Source organism: Xyrauchen texanus, chromosome 45, assembly GCF_025860055.1.
Source record: "Xyrauchen texanus isolate HMW12.3.18 chromosome 45, RBS_HiC_50CHRs, whole genome shotgun sequence".
Classification (NCBI taxonomy): Eukaryota; Metazoa; Chordata; class Actinopteri; order Cypriniformes; family Catostomidae; genus Xyrauchen; species Xyrauchen texanus.
The window spans coordinates 14,294,561-14,314,128 of record NC_068320.1 but is presented as its reverse complement, the minus strand read 5'-3'; the positions used below and the strand labels follow the sequence as shown (position 1 = coordinate 14,314,128).

The following is a 19,568-nucleotide window of genomic DNA, read 5'->3' as shown; positions in this document are numbered from 1 at the left end:
GATGAGAGACATGAGACCAAACAATGCAGAAGAGCTGAAGGCCGCTATTGAAGCATCTTGGTCTTCCATAACACCTCAGCAGTGCCACAGGCTGATAGCATCCATGCCACGCCGCATTGAGGCAGTAATTAATGCAAAAGGGGCCCAAACCAAGTACTGAGTACATATGCATGATTATACTTTTCAGAGGGCCGACATTTCTGTATTTAAAATCCTTTTTTTTTTATTGATTTCACGTAATATTCTAATTTTCTGAGATTCTAAATTTGGGGTTTTCATAAGCTGTAAGCCATAGTCATCAAAATTATATCAAATAAAGGCTTGAAATATCTTACTTTGCTTGTAATGAGTCTATATAATATATTAGTTTCACCTTTTAAGTTGAATTACTGAAATTAATGAACTTTTGCATGATATTCTAATTTTTCGAGTTTCACCTGTACAGCATGAAGCCTATTTTAGGGCCATAAAAGGGACAGTTCACCCAAAAAAAAAGTTATTCTCTCATTTACTCACACTTATGACATCCCAGATGTGTATGACTTTCTTTTTCTGCTGAACACAAACAGATGTATAGAAGAATATTTTAGGCCTGAAGGTGAATGTGAATGGTGACCAACATTTTTAAGCCTCAAAAAGCACGTAAACACTGCATAATAAGTAGAGATGGGCAGATCGAGGCTTCGTGAAGCAATGAAACAGTCGAAGCAAATGTGCCATTTTGTTTCGAGGCTTCGAATCAATCCGAAACCCGTCTCCACGGTGACACCTAGTGGTCACTTGCAGGTGTTGATCTGAAACAACCTTTACAAAGAGCTAATAAAAAAATGTGTTGTTTTTTTTTTTTTATTGTATTTTTGTAATATATGAAGCTTGTAACCTGTAGTCTCTTCACATTGCATAATGTGATTTTGGTCATGAAAAATGAATATTAATAAAAATAAATCAAGCCACAATGTCTCCCTTTCTTATAGATTTTTATTCAAAAATATTAATTTCTCTGCTGTTGAAGGACTCAGCCTACTTCTTTTTACAGATAATTTCTCCAGCCTTTGAAAAAATTCTCTCACAAGGGACACTTGTTGCTGGCATACAAAGATATTTTTTAGCTAGGACATACAAATGAGGAAAGATTACTGCTCTCTCTTTCCAGTAAGTTAGAGGATCATGAGTTCTGGGCAAAAACGCATCGCTGAGGTATTTTTTCACTTCCACTGTGGCATCAGCTGTAGGATTGTGTATCATCTGGGTCTCACGGATACGATTGTCAAAATGTTCCCATAAACTGTCTTGTGTTTCAACTGGTGTTGATGATGGGCCTGATGTTGACATTTGTGGTTCTGAATTAAAAGAAAACGGCAATTAGTAACAAATCATAAACTGACAACACATATGAAGTATAAATTTCATGAATCACATTACATAAGATAACATAGACTGAAACTCACCAGGAGTTGTGTTTGAACGCATCAGTGAAGCACACTCCAGTGTGATGTGCTTTTCAGCATCCAGGGCTTTGGCAGGATTTCCAAAAGCCACATTTTTAAACCTTGGGTCCAGCAGTGTAGCCAGTGCCAAGGCTCTAAAAGTCTCGTACCCTCCACATCTGGAGTGCAGACCTTCTTGTAGATGTGAGCCTATGAGCCAACACAAGAGAAAACCATATTAATTAAAATAATGACAACAATATGAGAGTTATGGCCAATTACACGTATGGTCATAGTGTCCTACCTAATTGTACAGTTGATTCCTGCGTTGCATTTCCTTTTTCTGTGCAAGCTTGTGCTGCAACATCCTGTACAATGGTATGAGCTTTGAAGCAGACACTCTCTGTTCCTCTGACATCTCTGTTGTTGCTAGTTTGAATGGTTGAAGAAGTGTCAATGACTGTTGAATAATGTCATACTCAAGACTTGTCAGGGGAGCAGTATCACTGTTTAAATTGGCAAGTGCAGCAGCCACTGGCTCACGTTGCTCATACAAGCGTTGTAGCATGTCGAATGTGCTGTTCCATCTCGTTTCAACCTCCTGTATCATTTTCAGACTTGGTCTGCCCATCAAGCTCTGCATCTCCACAAGCTTGTCCTTTGCTTTGCAGCTGGATCTGAACAACCCCACTATCTTTCTGGCTTTCTGGCTGAACTTCATTGATGACTGGGGTTTGATCCAGGGCCTTTTTCACTATCAAATTCAAATTATGAGCAAAACATGGGACATGGCGAAGGTTGAGTAGCTGGGCACTTAGGATCATGTTGGATGCATTGTCAGTCACCATGCAGTGAACTTTGGAGGTTATTCCCCACTCAGCCATTAGCAAGGCTTTAGCCTCCATGAGATGCTGGGCTGTGTGGGTTTGGTAAAACCTCCTTACACCCAGTAAAACAGTTTCCATTGTTGCCTCTGGTGTTATGTAATGGCATGTTACACCAAGATATCCATCCATATTAATGGAAGACCACATGTCAGCCGTAAGGCTAACAAATTCCGCCTTTGTAGGTCCTCCATTGTCTTCTCCTTGGTTGTGTTGTACCTTTCGCTGACCATTGTTTTAAGCACCTTCCGGGATGGGAGGACATAGCTTGGATCAAGCTTGTTCACAAAGGCCCTGAAACCCTCATCCTCCACGATGGTGAAGGGCTGCAGATCCTTCACCACCATGTTCAGAAGAGCCTCATCCAATTCCCTCTGTCTGCCTTTTAAAAGAGAAGATAAAACATACTTTCAGACAAATATATTGGAAAAATAGTAGCCTACCGTGAAAGTAGTCTACTGGTTCATTTGGAAACCTTCCTAAACAAAGTTATGTTATGAATATTTATGCTCAGTGTGCAGAGAAAGATAAAGTGCATTATAGAAATACAACAATTACAAAAAAACAAAATGATGTCTTGGCTGTAGATTGGGTACTCATATGTAGACATATAAAATGTATATTCACAAAGTATAATATTATATTGACAACATTTGTTTTTAAAGTGATTGGCAGTTGTGATTGGGATGTTAGGCATGTCTTAGTCCATGGCCTTTCTAAACAATGGCCCAACACTTAGTTATTATATTTCACTTATAATTAGCCTATATTTCAAACAATGCATACCTTGCTTAGATGGCCCAGCAGTGTCAGTAGCAGGCCTTGGTACAGGGGAACACTACCATCCTCTGCACCCTGCAGAATGGCAGGATGAATGCTCCTCAAATGGCGCATCATGGATGATGTATTGTTGCAGTAGGCGAGCTGCCGATCACAATACACACATCTCACTTTATTTGGGGTTTCCAAATGGAAATGCTCCCACACCACAGATGTACGGCATCTCTTCTGTGGAGCCTCCATTTCTATCTATCTATCTATCTATCTATCTATCTATCTATCTATCTATTTTATATGTAGCCTATCTATCTAATAATCTATATGTATCTGTAATATATGTATCTATCTATTAATCTATATATATATATATATATATATATATATATTTCTATCAATGCGTCTATTCATGTGTCACTATATGTACTCTGTGTGTCTCTAAGTCAATGTGTAAATGTAAATTAAATCCTAAATATAACTAAACAAATCGCACTATAAATGTCACTATATCACCAAAAATCCACTATCTCAAAACCAAACTCCTCTCACAAAAACCCACGATATGAAAATGCGTTGACAAAACTTTTATACTGTGTGATTGTGTGATTTGTTCCCGAACCGACCAATCAATGAAACCCTGATTCGGCGGAGCACTCCACCTGATGAAACACTTAGACGCTTCATTTAGCCGTTGTCACGTGACGTGGGTGTTTTGAATCACGCTTCGGATCAGTGTTTCGAATCATCTTTGCTTCGGAACGTCTGTTTCGCGCCAGCCATCCTTAATAATAAGTAGTCCATAGACTCCAATAGTTAAATTTGTCTTCTGAAGCAATCTAATCTGTTTTAGGTAAGAACAGACCAAACTATAACTCCTTCACTTTTAATCTGGACATCAGTGGTCTCTTAAGGAGTCATGATTTCAAGATCAATTACACTTGGAATCATGATTATGCCTAGACACTTCAATGGCAAGATAACACTGTTACATTTTGGTCTTCTCACCCAAAACTGATTATATCGCTTCAGAAGCCATGGATCAAACAGTTGTATGGATTATTTTATGCTGCATTTACATTTGAGAGCTTCAAATTTTTTGGTCACCATTCACTTTCATTGTATGGACCTACAGAGCTGAAAAAAACCTTCATGTGTGTTCTTCAGAATAAAGTCATACACATCTGGGCTGGCATGAGGGCGAGTAAATGAGATCATTTTTATTTTGGGATGAACTAAACCCTTTAAAAAAAAAAAATAAAGTACATTGTGATATTTTCATGAAAGTTAAACATACTCCCCTCCTAAAAATACAGAGCTTGTATCATCACTTACCATCTAGCAGGGTGACAGTGTTCAAACACACGAAGCAGACCATTCTTAACTCAAGATCTTAAACTGCTAGATCTGTTATACAATCACTGGACATTATTAGATACAAATAAAGCCACCACAAAAGGTAACTGCACTTTTTTATTATTCAGGCACAAGAGGGAGCCATTTTGGCAGAATCAACGTTCAAGTGATTTTCAGAATGAGGACACTTACAGTATATACACAGACAAACTCACAGGTACACACATATACCCAAACCCCAACAAGGCCACTAAGTCCCTTTTTAAAGTGCTCAACATGTCAATTATAACTAGAAAGTGTTCTGTGACCCAAAAGGAAAGGCACCAGTTGCATACATTTGCATGGGTGGGAAACATTTCTCATCTAAATTGATCAAGCATACAGAGTCGTTTAGTGAACACAGGAACAAACACATTCATTTCTGAATGTTAAGACTTTCAATTAGTACACATTTAATGCAGCTACATTTGGTTACAAGGGTATACAGCAATACTTTTCAATTATCTGTAAAGAAAAAAAAAAGGGGAGGGTAAATCTGGTTAAATCCATGTAAACATCCAAAAACAAACATTAGCTTCAACAGACTTTGTACTAATGAACATGAACGTTTAAACATGCAGTTGCACCATGCGTAACAAAGCGCAATAAGTGCAGATTAACTACAACCGTCAATAAATCCAAAATGCCCCATCTTCCTTTATTGTGCCTATGTAAGGGAGATACATGTTTAGTCCTGGTACAGAAGGAAACCAGAGAAAGTGCTGTATTTCCAGCTGCTGCCATAGATGGCGCCACGATGCAGTCGCAGCCACACCTGGTCTCCCTGGAACAGCTGGAGTAAAACATGGTTACTGGCGGTCTCATGGTCTGGAGCTCCATCATTAGCATACGCGGACACAATCACCTCTTCGTTGCGTATGAGGTTGACATACAGGGGCACACTGATTGCCAGTTTCAGGATGTGGAAGAGGAAGACGTACGTGCCCGCAGCAGGGCAGGTGAAACGACCGGTGGCCGTGTCAAACATGTCACCTTGGTTGGTGTGCAGTTGGTCGAAGGCGATTGGCTGATCCAGAGTGCCAGGGGCGAAATTGGCTGTGCGGGCAGCGGAGAAGGCTACTCTGAGTTGGTTGAGTGGGTACACATGAACGGGCATCAGTGTGTGGGCTCCCTGGGGGGTCATGGGAACATCCGTTTGTGTGATGGAGAGTGTGTCACTGATTCCTGAGTCGAGTGGATACGCCCCTCCCTGTCCGGGCTGCTCACCTGTGAGGAGTCACTCCAACCGGCTACAAGGTGAAGAGACAAGAGAGAGACAGAACAAGCCCATAGATTTATGGTTGCATAGGGTTCTCAAAGACATGAGCCATTCTCCAGACATTAAATCTGCTTGGTCAATCATGGCTATCTACAATCAAATATTTTTTTTATAACGACAGCTAAACTGTATAATTGACGGTTGTCCCAGGCAAAGGACTTTCTACATACAGGTTTCACTCTGTGGGTTTTTCGCACATGTCCATTTATTTATTTTAATAAAACCCTTGTGTAATCACTATTTTGCAATAATGACCAGCTGACTGTACATTATCCTTTACATATTTAATGAAGAACTGGGTATATGTGAAAGTTTATACCACTGTTCCTTTGCGTTGCTGTACCTCCACCTCGTTTGAAACTCTGCTGATACCCGTTTTCCTGTAACCAAAACAAAAAGCAAAACAACTGACTAGGCTTTCATTTAAAAAGGGATATTCCAGGTTAATTGCAAGTTAAGCTCAACAGCATTTGTGGCATGCTGTTTATTACCACAAAAATAAAATCAACTAGTCCCTCTATTTCTTTCTAAAAAAAAAAAAAAAAAAAATCTGGGTTCCAGTAAGGTACTTCTAAATGGAGGTGAATGGGGCAAATCAGTAAACGTTAAAATACTCACGGTTTCAAACGTATAGACACAAGATGCAAGCAATCTGTGTTAACATGAGTTTAGCATAATACAAACAGCTTATTAACCTTTTCTGTGTAAAGTGATAGCCAATTTTACAACTCCGTTGCCATGACGACATAACACTTGTAAACACTAAAACGATGTAAAAACTTTGCAGCTCAAATAAAACGTTAACAGAAGAATTAACATAAGCGCTTTTATAAAATAAGATTCAAATTTCTGTCTTTTAAAGCTCTAAACCCCATTCACTTACATCGTAAATGCCTCTAACCTCTTATTTTTTTAATAATTTTGTGATACTCAACATTATGCCACAAATGCTGTTGATTGAGCTTAACCTATATTGAACCCAGAATATTCCTTTAAAGAGCATATCAATGACAGATCTCACAAATATCACAAAACTCACACTTTAGATTGTTTAAAAATAAATAAAACTGAAACCACAGTGGAGATCAGAGGTCTAAACCAATCAAGTCAGTCAGTGCCTTACTCTGGACATATAAAGGGCAGATCCATGGTCTCGGTGTGTCGTATGGGTCTGGGATGTGAAGCCCCCTCCTGGAGAGCGCATATTCACTCTGTAGGCCTCATAACCACCTGCCAGACAGGTTCAAGCAACAACCACAAAAAGAAGCAGTTTCATACAACATACCCAAATATTTTCTAGTGCCTGAAGTAATCATACATTATCCTTATACCAAAATCCTTGTAATCACACTACACCCTGGAAATGTAAATAAATTCATTCTAACCTTATGCAGCTGTATTTACACATCATAACCGTCAACAACAAAGAGAAAATAAAAATATTCTGAACATTAAATTAATTGGTAAAGTACCTGGTTTGGATAAGTGACCAGCCCCATAAATTTGCTTCTGTGCAACCAGCCACCTTTCAGATCATATACCTTGCTAATTGGCCCCCACCTTATACCAATTGTAAATAGTTTTGATTACTTAATAAAACCGAAAACCTTTCCAGGAGGATTCGATTACTAGTAGTGCATGGTAATGAATTCATCATGGTTGGAATGGTGCTTTCAAAAGAGCTCCAGGATAAAATTGTGGAAAGGCGCAGGTTAGATGGGTACAAAAAGATTTCAGAGTACCGTTCAGAGCATTAAGAAAGGGAAAGTGTGTAGCACCACCAAAACCTTGTCTAGATCGGGTCATCCCTCCAAACTGGATGACTGTGCCAGGAGGATATTGATCTGGGAAGCTATCAAGAGGCCAACGGCAACTTTACAAGGCCTTTTAGCTGAGGGGGTATGCACTCAATCATCATGCGCTACACAGAGGGATTACACCATTGCACACATTCTCTGCATTTACATCGGTGTCTCCCGCTGAATGGGCTTTCATGAGTGCCTTCCCGAGAAAGTCGACGGAGAATATGGTGGAGGAAGCCGCGACAATGGCTTAAGCCCCAGTAAGTCAGTGCGTTAATACGGCCCTGCGTGGCAAGAAATACATTTTTGGACTGATTTCCAAGTGCCATATTTGGAGAAAACCAAACAGCACACTACCCAGAACATACCATACCTACTGTGAAGCATGGGGGTGGCAGCATCATGTTGTTTGGGGGGTCTCTTCAGCAGGGACTGGGCAATTGGTCAGGATTGAAGGAAAAAAATGGATGCTGCCATGTACACCAACATTTGAGGAAAATCTGTGGCCCTCTGCTTGACAAATTAAGATGGGCAGGTGGTTCACCTTTCATCACAATGACCCTAAACACACTGCCAAAACAAACAAACAAACACTAAAGTGGCTTAAGTATAGGAAGGTCAAAGTTCTTGAGTGGCCAAGTCAGAGCCCGGACCTAAATCCAATAGAAAACCTGTGGACGGACTTAGAGCGGTCCATCGCCACTCACCCCACAAATAGACTGACCTTGAACAATTCTGCAAGGATGAATGGGCAAATATTCCCTAATATAGGTGCACAAAGCTAGTAGAAACATCCAAACATACTGATGGCTGTCACAAAAGCAAAAGGCATCTCTAAGATTGATCAAATCCAGAGGTATGATCACTTTTCAAACCCTGTTGTTGTGGGTTTGCATCTTTTATACATTTTGGAACTGTTGCCTTTTTTTGTTACTTGAATGTTGTAATGCAAAACTGGTAAATAGAATATTATATATAAAACGGGTTTGTTATTTCAGACTATAAGACTATTCCAAAGGGGTATGATGTAAAAACTAAATGCAATAAAGCATATTTTGCTTCAGCTTCAAAATCACAAATAATTGGACAGTTCAAAAAAAAGGTCTTTGTATGGTGTACATAGAGAAAAGGAAAAATGAGAAAAGGAAACACCTCCAGAATGTGACCTACATACTTAAATGAATGTAAAAGTCTAAGACTAAATAGACAGTGAAGTAGAGTGTAAGAGAGACAGAGGAAGAGCAAGGTACCTCTGTAGCCACCAGATGATCTGTGTGAGTGAATCAAACCCCTGCCTGCACGCATCATACCTCTCGCTGTCCCGCGGGGGAAGCAGGTCTGACCCAGACGAGACTGTGGCTGAGGAGCAGAAAACATGTGACCACCTGCACTGACAGGACACTCCAGCTGGTACTGGCCCTCTGCAAGGACACATATGATTGGTAGGCAACAACAAGTGAGAATGTGCCTTTACAAAGTTTATATGAGTGTCAAGTCCCATCATTATAAAATTACATAAACCCAACCATGGGTGACGGTGTGTCAGGTTCAGCCTACATTGTGAGAAAACCTGAAATCTAAATTGTTGGGACAAATCAATGGTCCATACAAGGAAAACTGATTAATAAACAAAATATTATACCAATCTGTAGGTCATCTTCAGGCGGGTTAAGTTCAGGTGGTGTCTGGGTGCTGGCGGTGGAGAAACTCAGGGTTTTGGCTGTAGTGTAACTGAGATTCATGGACTCAGAGAATCCACTCTCATCTGACTTAATCACTGAACTCTCACTGATTGGCAGAGAAGCCACATTAAATACCTGACCAAGAGAGAGAGAGAGACGTTTGAACTAAATGTGCATTAGCTCGAGATAAGAATGTAGAATGGATTAATGTTAAAACAAAAGTGAAAAACAGTGTATTATGCTTACAGAGTGAATGTTGTGGAAGGGATTATCTACACTGATGGATCGGTGACTGGGTGGGGTTTTAAACGTCTGTGCAGGCATGGAGTTTGATACTCCATTGCATAAATTCTGCTTTCCTGCCTGATGCATACACAAACAAAAATCAAGTAAATCCCAGCACACCCTTTCAAAGCACTGGAAAACAAATAAGCCATTTTATGGCACCACATGACGTTTAGTTTCCACTTGTAAAGCTCATCACAACAAAACTTTCCAGACCTGAACTAAAAGCAACAAACTTTAATGACTTTTTAAATAACTTGCTTGAAAATCTACAAGTTAAACAAAACCAGAGTAGTGAACGACAAATATGGGTTTTCCCAATGGCAGATTCTGACACCTAGACAGCAATGTGGCCTTTATAAATGTATGACTGTAAATGAGACACTAAATTGCAGAGATTAAATACTGTTAAATTAAACATGTAATATTTATTACATTTATTAAATAATCAGCTAATATTTAAAATGGTCAGTTAAATGGCAATAATCACAAAATTTAAATGTAACCAATGGTGCGAGTTGGGGTGGGACTATCTGAACAGTAACTAGGGGTGTATTCGGAAAGCGGTTTTGAAAACATTATTTTTACACTTCCGTTCGGTGGCACTAGTGTCGCAGAAATCACGTCAGCTTTAAAACATAAGGGGCGTAATAAGGCTCAAAGTACCACAGAGCTCCAACAAACTCTTTATCTGTGATTATATTCACAACATAGAATTAACTTGCCATATTCTTATTACGTAGGAACGATTGAAATAAAGAAAAAATGTAAAACAATAAAAAGACAAGTGATATACTCATTAATCAAGATAAAACACCAAGGACCATCTGAAAAAAAGTTATGTTGGAAATTAAAGAAATAGTTATAATTGATATAACTATTATAGTCTGTTGCACATTCATGAGGCTCGTTGACAGCGGCACGTCTTTTTTGCAAAAAATTGTAAACCTTGTTCCACATAAGTCATACTGGTTTGGAATGATATGAGGGTGAGTAAATCATGACAGTTCTCATTGTATAGGTAAACTACTCCAAAATGTTCCCGTTGTATTTAGCCATCAAGTACTCACCTGTACAGAGCTCTGATTTTCTAGAGGAAGCGAGATTGAGGATCCCCTTCGGTACAAAGGTGGAGAAGTGAAGCCCTCACTTTGCATCTCCACACACAGACATAAATCATGAATATCAATCAGTTGTAGAGTAACATTCTAAAAAAGTTGGTTATTAGAGCTACAAGAGATTGTGTACAACCTCAGAACATTTGCTTTAATTTCAAATGTTCTCAGAGCAGAATACATAATGAAAAAAACAAAGATTTGAGTAAAAAGTGTGACTCCTTACATGTGGTTCTTCTTCATGGTGTAGATCAAGGTCAGAGTCATTTATAGAACGATCTCCATTCGACAGACCGCCTTTACCATCTCCAGAGAGCAGGATGCGTAAGGGAGTGGACTACGATTATATAAGAACTTCATTTTAAAATGCAAAAGGCAATTTTGACCACAAACATGTCAGGATTCATTAATATAGAAAGTGCTGCTGCTAAATCACTTACATGCTGGGAATGAGCCAGAATATCTGATGGACTTTTTGTTAATTCCTTTTGTGCTGTATAAGACAGACATATTGTAAACGAAAAGCATTTTGTCCTGTTTTTATAATGCAACTCATGTCTAATATGGAGTGGTCATGTACCGAGGGGAGTAGAAGAGCCAGGAGACGGACGGCATCTATTTGATCGAATGCTACTAGGTGAAGTTTCCCCATCTAGAAGAGACTCCTGCAAACAGTGGACAGTAGTAAGTTAAGAGAAGTCTCTGAATCAGGAACGGAATCACCAAGCATGACAAAGACATTGAATTAAATCCTTGTTTAAACAAATGACAAAAGCTTGGACAAATGAAAAATCATGCCTGCATGAAACTGAAGGAGCCAGAGATCTGGTCCATCAGGGACTCCAGCTGCTCTTTGCGCTGCACAGGGTCTTTAGGTAATGGAGATGGAGAGCTGAACATTTCCACAGGCACCTGAAAGTCACAAAATAAAATGCATAGAGAAAAATGTACAGGCAGCCAGTCATCATCTTAAAATAATCCCTGAAATGGTGATCAGGACCCTGAAGGGGTATATTTTGCAATAAATGGAAAACTGACGACAATGCAAACCGTTATCCCGCAGAAATGGCATTTTAAACAACTTTTCAGCTCAAACACAATTTTTTTAATAATTTATGCAAGCACTCAAAATATGCTTCACATATTTGCCTTTATAACCTTAGTTGTTGCTTTTTACAAGTCAAAATGATTATTTTTTTGCCACAAATGCTGTCGATTGAGCTTAACTTGTGATGTTACTTCAACTGGTCAACATTATGACGATTGGATTAATCTGAAGAACAACTTACTGATTTAGACTCAAGATCCCCCTTGCTCTTCCTCTGTCGTTTCTAGGAAAGACAACACATCTGATGTAACAAAAGGTCAGTCCCTCCCCCCCCCCACATTTCACAGGACAATACATTTTAGAAACAAAAGGCTACAAATATTTTGTTGCCATAGCTAAATATGGCTCAGCAACCCAGAGTAGAAAACTACAGTGGCAAGAAAAAGAATGTGAATCCTTTGGAATTACCTGCATTAATGTATACATTTGTCTTAATTTGGTTTGATCATTATTGTAATTTAGACAAATGATGTCTAACCATTAACACACAAACGATTGTATGTTCTTACGCATATTGAATACATTCAAACATTCACAGAACTCCTAGGCTAGTGATAAACTAGTGAGGAGTTGGCATACCTGGCATCCAATTAATAATACGAGGTTGGAGGTTTGGATAAGAGCTACTTTGACTTTAACATTGAGTTTGCGGTTCACAAGAAGCATCTGCTGACGTGGAGCATGCCTTGCAAAAGAGAGATCTCAGAATACCTACAATAAATAATGTTGCTTTGCATAAAGCTGGAAAGGGTTACAAAGTTCTCAAAGAGCTTAGGTATTCATCAGTCCACAGTTAGACAAATTGTCTATAAATTAAGATTTAATACTGTGGCTACTCTCCCTAGAAGTGGCCGTCCAGCAAAGATGACTCAAAGGGCACACCACAGAATGCTCAATGGAGGTTATACATTTTTTATTTTTTTTTTAAACTGATAGCTAAAGATTTAAAGAATCACTGGGACTGGTTAACATCTCCGTTCATCTGTGTCGGTCTACTACACAGAAAACATTAAACATGCATATCTACGGCAGGACACCATGAAGGAAGCCGCTGCTTTCTAACAAAAACATTGCTGCGTGTCTGAAGTTTGCCAAACACCACCTTAATACTCCATAACTCTACTGGAAAAAAAATTTGTGGACTGATGAAACCAAGGTTAAATTGTTTGGGGAAGAACACGCAGCACTATGTATGGCGTAAAAAGGGGCAACATATACCAACATGAAATATCATCCCAACAGTGAAGTACTGTGTAGGGAGCATCAAGATTTGAAGCTGCTTTGCTGCTTCTGGGCCTAGACCATTTACCATCATCAAGTGAAATTAATTCAAAATGCATCCAAATATCCTACAGGGTGGACGTGCACCAGCTGAAGCTCAGTAGGAGTTGAATGATGCAGCAGGACAATGACTCTAAACATCAAAGTAAATACTCTACAGAATGGCTTCAAAAAAGAAAATCCACCTTTTGGAGTGGCCCAGTAACGGCCCAGACCTTAACCAAATAGAGATGCAGTGGAATGACTTCAAGAGCCATTTACACCTGACATCCTAAGAATATGGCTGAGCTGAAGCAGTTCTGTAAAGGAGAATGGTCTAAAATTTCTTCTGAACTTTGTGCAGGTCTTCACTTTTTAATCCCACAGCACTTTTTAATCCCACAGCACTGTAAATGTTTAATGGGATACATTCAATAAAGACATGAAAGATTTGAATTGTGTCTTGTTGGCTTTAAGCACATGGTGTTTGACTATAATTGTGACTTGGAAGATGAGATCACGTTTAATGTCCAATTAATGCAGAAACCCAGCTAATTCCAAAGGGTTTGCATACTTTCTTGCCACTGTATTTCCCAAAATGCTAACATGGAATCAGTTCAGCAGCACACATTTACATCAAACGGAATATTTCTATAGACAGTTCTTTTCCCCCCACCTCTTTAGGGTCCGTTATGGGTCTCTTCATAATATCTTGAGTCTTCGGAATCAATCCTGCAGCACCTTTCCACGGCTTCTGTATGGGGGACTGAGCGGACACAGAAGGATCGGAAAATTCCATGTCCCACGAGTCCGGTGGCTCTCTTTGCTTCATTGCCAAAAACTCATCCTTCCAGTTGTGAATGGGAGTCTTCTCACCCGGACTACACTCTTTGATGTCCGTTTCAGGTACGTATCGTCTGTTAAGAAACTGGCATCATTCACAAGTTAATGACCAGCTTGTCTTTACAAAACACATTATAAAGGATCATTTGCCCAAATGTTTTTTTCATAATTAATCCTTAATTTGTTCAAAACCCTTATAACTTTTTCCAAAGAAAGCGAATGGTGACTGAGGCTAACATTCTGCTCAATATCTCATACGTGTTTGGAATGACAGTTGGAATGATGAAGGCGAGTAAATTAGTTTTTAATTTTTGGGTGAATAATCCCTTTAAAGTTGCCAATATGCAATTGTTTTTACCTCTTTTGAAGGCACTTCTTTTGAGCTCAGTTTCACCAGTGCTGAAATGCAGACGTCACAAATTGTTATATAGACTTTAAATGAATGCCTCAATTATGAAAACGGGGGTGAAATGCAAGTCTCACTGGAGAGGCTTAATGTCCTGGATGGAGGGTCAGACTTTTGTTTTTCAGTCTTCTGCTGGCTATCATTTTGAGGAAGTGATATGTGATCAAAGAAGCCACAGTCCACTAGTCGAAGAAGCTTTTCCTTCATGTGCTTATCTGTGGAAGAACAGCAGTAACCTTTGAAAAAACTAAACGGTAAACACAATCACAAACATTAATCTGCAGTACGGCATCTTATTTAAAATCACTTGCAAAATAGAAAGGAAGGCTGATTCATTTCATTAAATAAAAATAAACACTGATTTTGCTCGATTCACAGATTGAGCCAGAAACTCACATGTCGAGCCAGCAACTGCCTTTTCTTTCCCTTCCATTAGCTCCAAGTAAACAATAGCAGCCTGTTCCATCTGATCCTCTAAACTACAGTACAAAACAAAACCGGAAGATCAAGCCACAATATCAAACCAAAAAGACATCAAACAATACTGTGAAAACAAACTAACCAACATATGCCACATAAGCAAAAGTACACAACTAGAGCTTTTTTACGATATAAAAAAAGTACATTAGAATAATATTACAATCAACAAACAAAAACTTGAATATAATGAATTTCCATGACTCAAGTAATTTGTGATGCTGCATAAGGACTTATAAAATTATTTTGATTCACCAATAAATGATTCCGATTGATTTGTGAACCACTTTGAACAATTCATCGAAATGAAATCGACATATCGAACATAACTATGGCATGAGAGCATGTTTTAATCTACACAAAAGCAATATCTAGCTGTTTAAATTATTTTACGACAGCGCATAAAATAAATTCCATGATAAGATTATCAATTTCCATGACTTTTCCAGGCCTGGTTTGTTTGCTGCCGATGTAATGCCATGCCAGCTTTCATGGCTATTTTTATGGCTAAAAAGGTCATAAAATTTGGATAACAGAATTTTTTAATTCCCATAAATCATTCCAGCTTTGCCATGTGTGTGAGAATCCTTTTGCCTATATTAGTCCAGAAGGCTGGTGTGTGATGTTCAACTTTATCACAAACCTCATTCTATGGTTTCTTTTACATCCTAATAATGAAGCCAGCTCCAGCAGTTTCTCCATGTCCTGCATGGACAGGTAATGGGAATGTTGCCTCGCATTGCAGAATTTCCTCTGTACGTCCTCTCTCTGCAGACTGTGGAGGACATACTGCACCTGAAGCATCAGGCTCATCCGTCTCCTCTCTGTCTCAATCCTCATCACCTTCTCTTGACGAACAGCTTTCCGCTGAGCTTTCAGCAACTACATTAAAGCAGAGAAGACCAAACCAAAAAGGATGCGCCACAACTGGCCATGAGTGCTCTAAATTCTCAGCCATCCAAATTTATGTAAACACAGTGCTTTCATTCTTATGCTGAACACAAACTAAGATTTTAGAAGAATATCTCAGTTCTGTAGGTCCTTTCAATATAATGAATTGTGGCCAGAACTTTAAAGCAGCATAAAAGTAATCCATAAAACTCCAGTGGTTTAATCCATGTCTTATGAAGCAATAAGATGGGTGTGGGTGAGAAACAAATCAATGTTTAAGATTCAAATTGCCAAAAACAAAAGAATTTGAAAGTGCAGATAGATAGAAAAAATGGACTCAAATATTGATCTGTCTCACCACTTATATCACTTCTGAAGACATGGTTTTTACCACTGGAGATTTATGGATTACTTTTATGCTGCCTTTGTGCTTTTTGGAGCTTAAAAGTTATGGCCATCATTCACTTACATTGTATGGACCTACAGCGCTGAGATATTAATCTAAAAATCTTCATTTGTGTTCTGCAAAAGAAAGGAAATGAGAACTTTAATTCCCTTTAAGAGTACTGTACTCCTTACTTGAGAACAACTTCTATACACTGCACAGATATGGAGTAGCTACTTGCTTTATGAAAGCATGTATGTGGCAGAATCTTACATCTTGTGTGAGGGCACCAAGGGTCTTCTGCAGCTCTTTGGCAAATGTAAGATTATGGACCACCTCCTCATATTTCCCCACAGCTTCCTACAACAATACAACTTGTGTAATTGATATGGAAAGACGCCCCATATCCTAGATCGCAACACACAGAGCGAAGAATGTTTACCAGTTGGTCTTCATTTAGTTTTTCACCATTCTTCAGCCTCTCACTATATCCCTCCAGTTTCAGCTGGAAGAAATTAAATGTGTGTTTTAAAAACAACAAAAACACACATGTAGATGTGAGTTATAAAGAGTGCTCCATGAGTGCCATATGAATAATCAAAAGGGGATTTGTTTTTAAACTAGACATTAAAGGCACCTTCTTTTTCTCAATGTTGCGGATCTTGTGCTTGAGACAAATAAGGCCATCCTCAATATACTTCTCATAGCCGTAGTAGGTTGTCGAGGAGGAGTTGAGGGCAAGCTGGAGAGCAGTGAGCACTCGAGGGGAGTCCGATTTAGGGCTGCCCTGCCCATCCTCCATCTCCAAAGCCAACTCTGAGGAAGTCAAAGTCTCTAGAGTCCGAGGTGGTGATAGCTGAACCATGATCTTGGACTCTCTGAAGAGGAGGGGGGATAGGAACAGATGGGTCACCTTTTATTATTTATCATTTTTTTATTTTTACTTATGAGCACATGGAGATTAGATTTATCAGAAAGCACGAAGGAGCACAAAATATTTGATGGTTTGTGTTTGGAATACCAACTACTAACTACAATATTGCACAATGCATTTTATTTTATACATTTAATACAAATGATATAAAAACAGCAGTATACTACATTATTGCATGACCACATCAGTCACATGATGTCATCACATCGTTAAATTCGGAGTGTACACTTGAATGATTAAAAACAAGAAATGCATTTCTCAACTCAAATACGTGTAACTTGAAATAGTCTGCAAGAACAGAATGCCTACAACACAACAATAGGGTTGTATTCATTAACATAATTTAACAAACTATCAATGGTAAATGGTCTGCACTTATATAGCCCTTTTTTAAGCTTAGAAGTTACCAAAGCACTTTACACTATGTAAATCACCCATCCACACTCACATTCACACACCAATGGTGACAGAGCTTCCATGCAAGGCGCTAGCCTGCCATTGGGAGCAACTTGGGGTTCAGTGTCTTGCCCAAGGACACTTCGGCATGTGGAGTCATGTGGGCCGGGAATCAAACCACCAACCCTGTGATTGGTAGCTGATCCACTCTACCAACTGAGCCAAAGCCGCCCCAATAAACAATACTTTTCCAGCACTCGTTAATTTTGGTTAACACTAGTTTCATTATGACTTTTTTTAAATTAAGCGGTATATGTTAACATTAACAACATCTTTATGAATCAACATCAACCAAGGTTAATAAATGCTGTTAAGATATACAGTATTACTCATTGTTCGTTAATGAGAACTCTTTTACATATAAAATGTTAACAAAAAACCTTATTGTAAAGTGTTACCCATTATCCTAGTGCATCATGCAAGTTGTTTAGTCACTCTTAAAGGGATAGTTCACCCAAAATGATAATGCACAATTACTCACCCTCATGCCGTTCCAAACTCAGCCAAACACAAATCAAGACATTTTGAAGAATGTGAAAGGTTAAGCACAAAAGGCAGCATAAAAGTAATCCATATAACTCTAGCTTTGGGTTAGAAACAACAAAGTCCTTAATGTAAAGTCCTTATTCATTATAACTCTTGACATCTTGCCCATTTCTCACCCAAAGAAATCATATCCAAAAAAACTTCAGAAAACATGGATTAAACCACTCAAGTTGTTGCTTACTTTTAGGCTGCCTTTCTGTTTGAGCTTGAAAAGATATTGACCTACATTCTATAAAATCGCATCATACACCCTTCAAAATATATTTGTGTTCTACAGAAGAAATTTGTTCAAGTTTAGAAATAGCATGAGGGGGTAGTAAATAATGAGAGAATTATTTTTGAGTGAAATATAGGTGCACTTATAACGTATAAATCCAAGATGACAAAAAAAAAAAAATATATATACACATACACATACACATACACTGACACTGACACCTAGGGGCACGGATGGAGCATCATTCCAATGCAACAGTTTTCAGCAGGGCTGTAGTTAGTGGGGTGAAAGATGGCAACGATTCAAGAAGTCAAGAGGTCCAGGGGGCTCCACAACAAATTCTAAAATGTATTTTACAATATGAAAGGGGTCCAGAGCAATATACAGTCAGGGGGTCCAGAAATCCTTGCTTCAGCCCTGGGTTTCAGTTACCAACTGCATTACAAAACCTGACTATTTATAGTCAGCAATTAATAATTTAAGCCATAGTAAAAGTGTCCAATAACAGGGCAGTTACTCAGATTAAGTGGTCTTTGCTTGGTCATGTGATAATGGCATTGCAGCCCCCATGAGACGACCCCCTCCATGTAGACTAAAAGGTCATTTAGAAGATTAAGGATATGACTCAAGTCTTCATCTCACGTGAGTGCTCATACATATGTTCTAAAATTAATATTGATTTCTTGAGTAAAACTTTTGAATGAGAGAGGAAAAAAAAACGGAGTGTACCTTTAAATAATCGTTGTGACTCATTCAAGTAGTTAGGTCGTTCTTAAAATAAATGGCATGCAGAATAATAAAGCAAACACACATATTGAGCAAAGCCATACCTGAACATTGTTTGATAACTGTTGATGTTTAAAACGATCTAAACACTTCGTTTGGAAATAAGCCAGCTCGAACCATGACATTGCATTTACGACTACACGCAAGAACGACAAATATTACATCGTGCACGACATGTAACAAATTAAGTCCGTAAGTAATATATCTTACAGAAATATCAGTTGGTAATATCATCTAAAAAGCAGCTATAACTTCACATGCGATGATTCCAGCACTTATAACCATGAGACGTACATCCGGATGCCACCAAGTCCAGCTGGAATAACGTGCAAATCAGACGGAGCAATTGCAATCAAGTAAAATGCTCATTTAAAAAGGCTTTATCCGACATTTCTGATGTGACCCAGAATCATCTTGTCCATACAGTACCCTAAAGTCAGCATCGACAGGCTGAAACCATGCCAGTTCACACGCATAGAGAGCACATAAAGGACCAGTAAACCGTCAGACGCATGTGATAAAATAACACACAGGTGCAACGAGCAAAAAGCGTCTGGCATATCTCACCGAGCTCGTGCGTCTCTGCCTGTGTGTGCGTTTGCTTGTTGCGTTTCAA

At 38.8% G+C, this 19,568-nt stretch overlaps 2 protein-coding genes across 2 annotated transcripts; both read right to left on the bottom strand.

Annotated features, from left to right (window-relative positions):
- Nucleotides 1-1,004: 1,004 nt before the first annotated feature.
- LOC127637490 (zinc finger BED domain-containing protein 4-like) lies at nt 1,005-2,148 on the bottom strand. The gene is made up of 4 exons (XM_052118584.1): nt 1,971-2,148; nt 1,732-1,887; nt 1,449-1,637; nt 1,005-1,340 (listed from the first exon to the last, which is right to left on the bottom strand). The coding sequence occupies exons 1-4, from the start codon at nt 2,146-2,148 to the stop codon at nt 1,021-1,023; spliced, it is 843 nt and encodes a 280-aa protein (XP_051974544.1). The 3' UTR covers nt 1,005-1,020.
- Nucleotides 2,149-4,651: 2,503 nt separating this feature from the next.
- Nucleotides 4,652-19,004, bottom strand: caprin2 (caprin family member 2). Its single transcript, XM_052118583.1, is given in 22 exon segments — nt 4,652-5,689; nt 5,692-5,730; nt 6,079-6,139; nt 6,883-6,989; nt 8,812-8,982; nt 9,204-9,378; nt 9,490-9,606; nt 10,599-10,685; nt 10,870-10,980; nt 11,084-11,136; nt 11,224-11,308; nt 11,442-11,555; nt 11,933-11,974; nt 13,688-13,939; nt 14,213-14,253; nt 14,338-14,475; nt 14,657-14,739; nt 15,381-15,619; nt 16,287-16,373; nt 16,456-16,518; nt 16,651-16,891; nt 18,997-19,004. Coding segments are annotated over 22 exon segments (2,835 nt in total). The 3' UTR covers nt 4,652-5,168.
- Nucleotides 19,005-19,568: the final 564 nt, after the last annotated feature.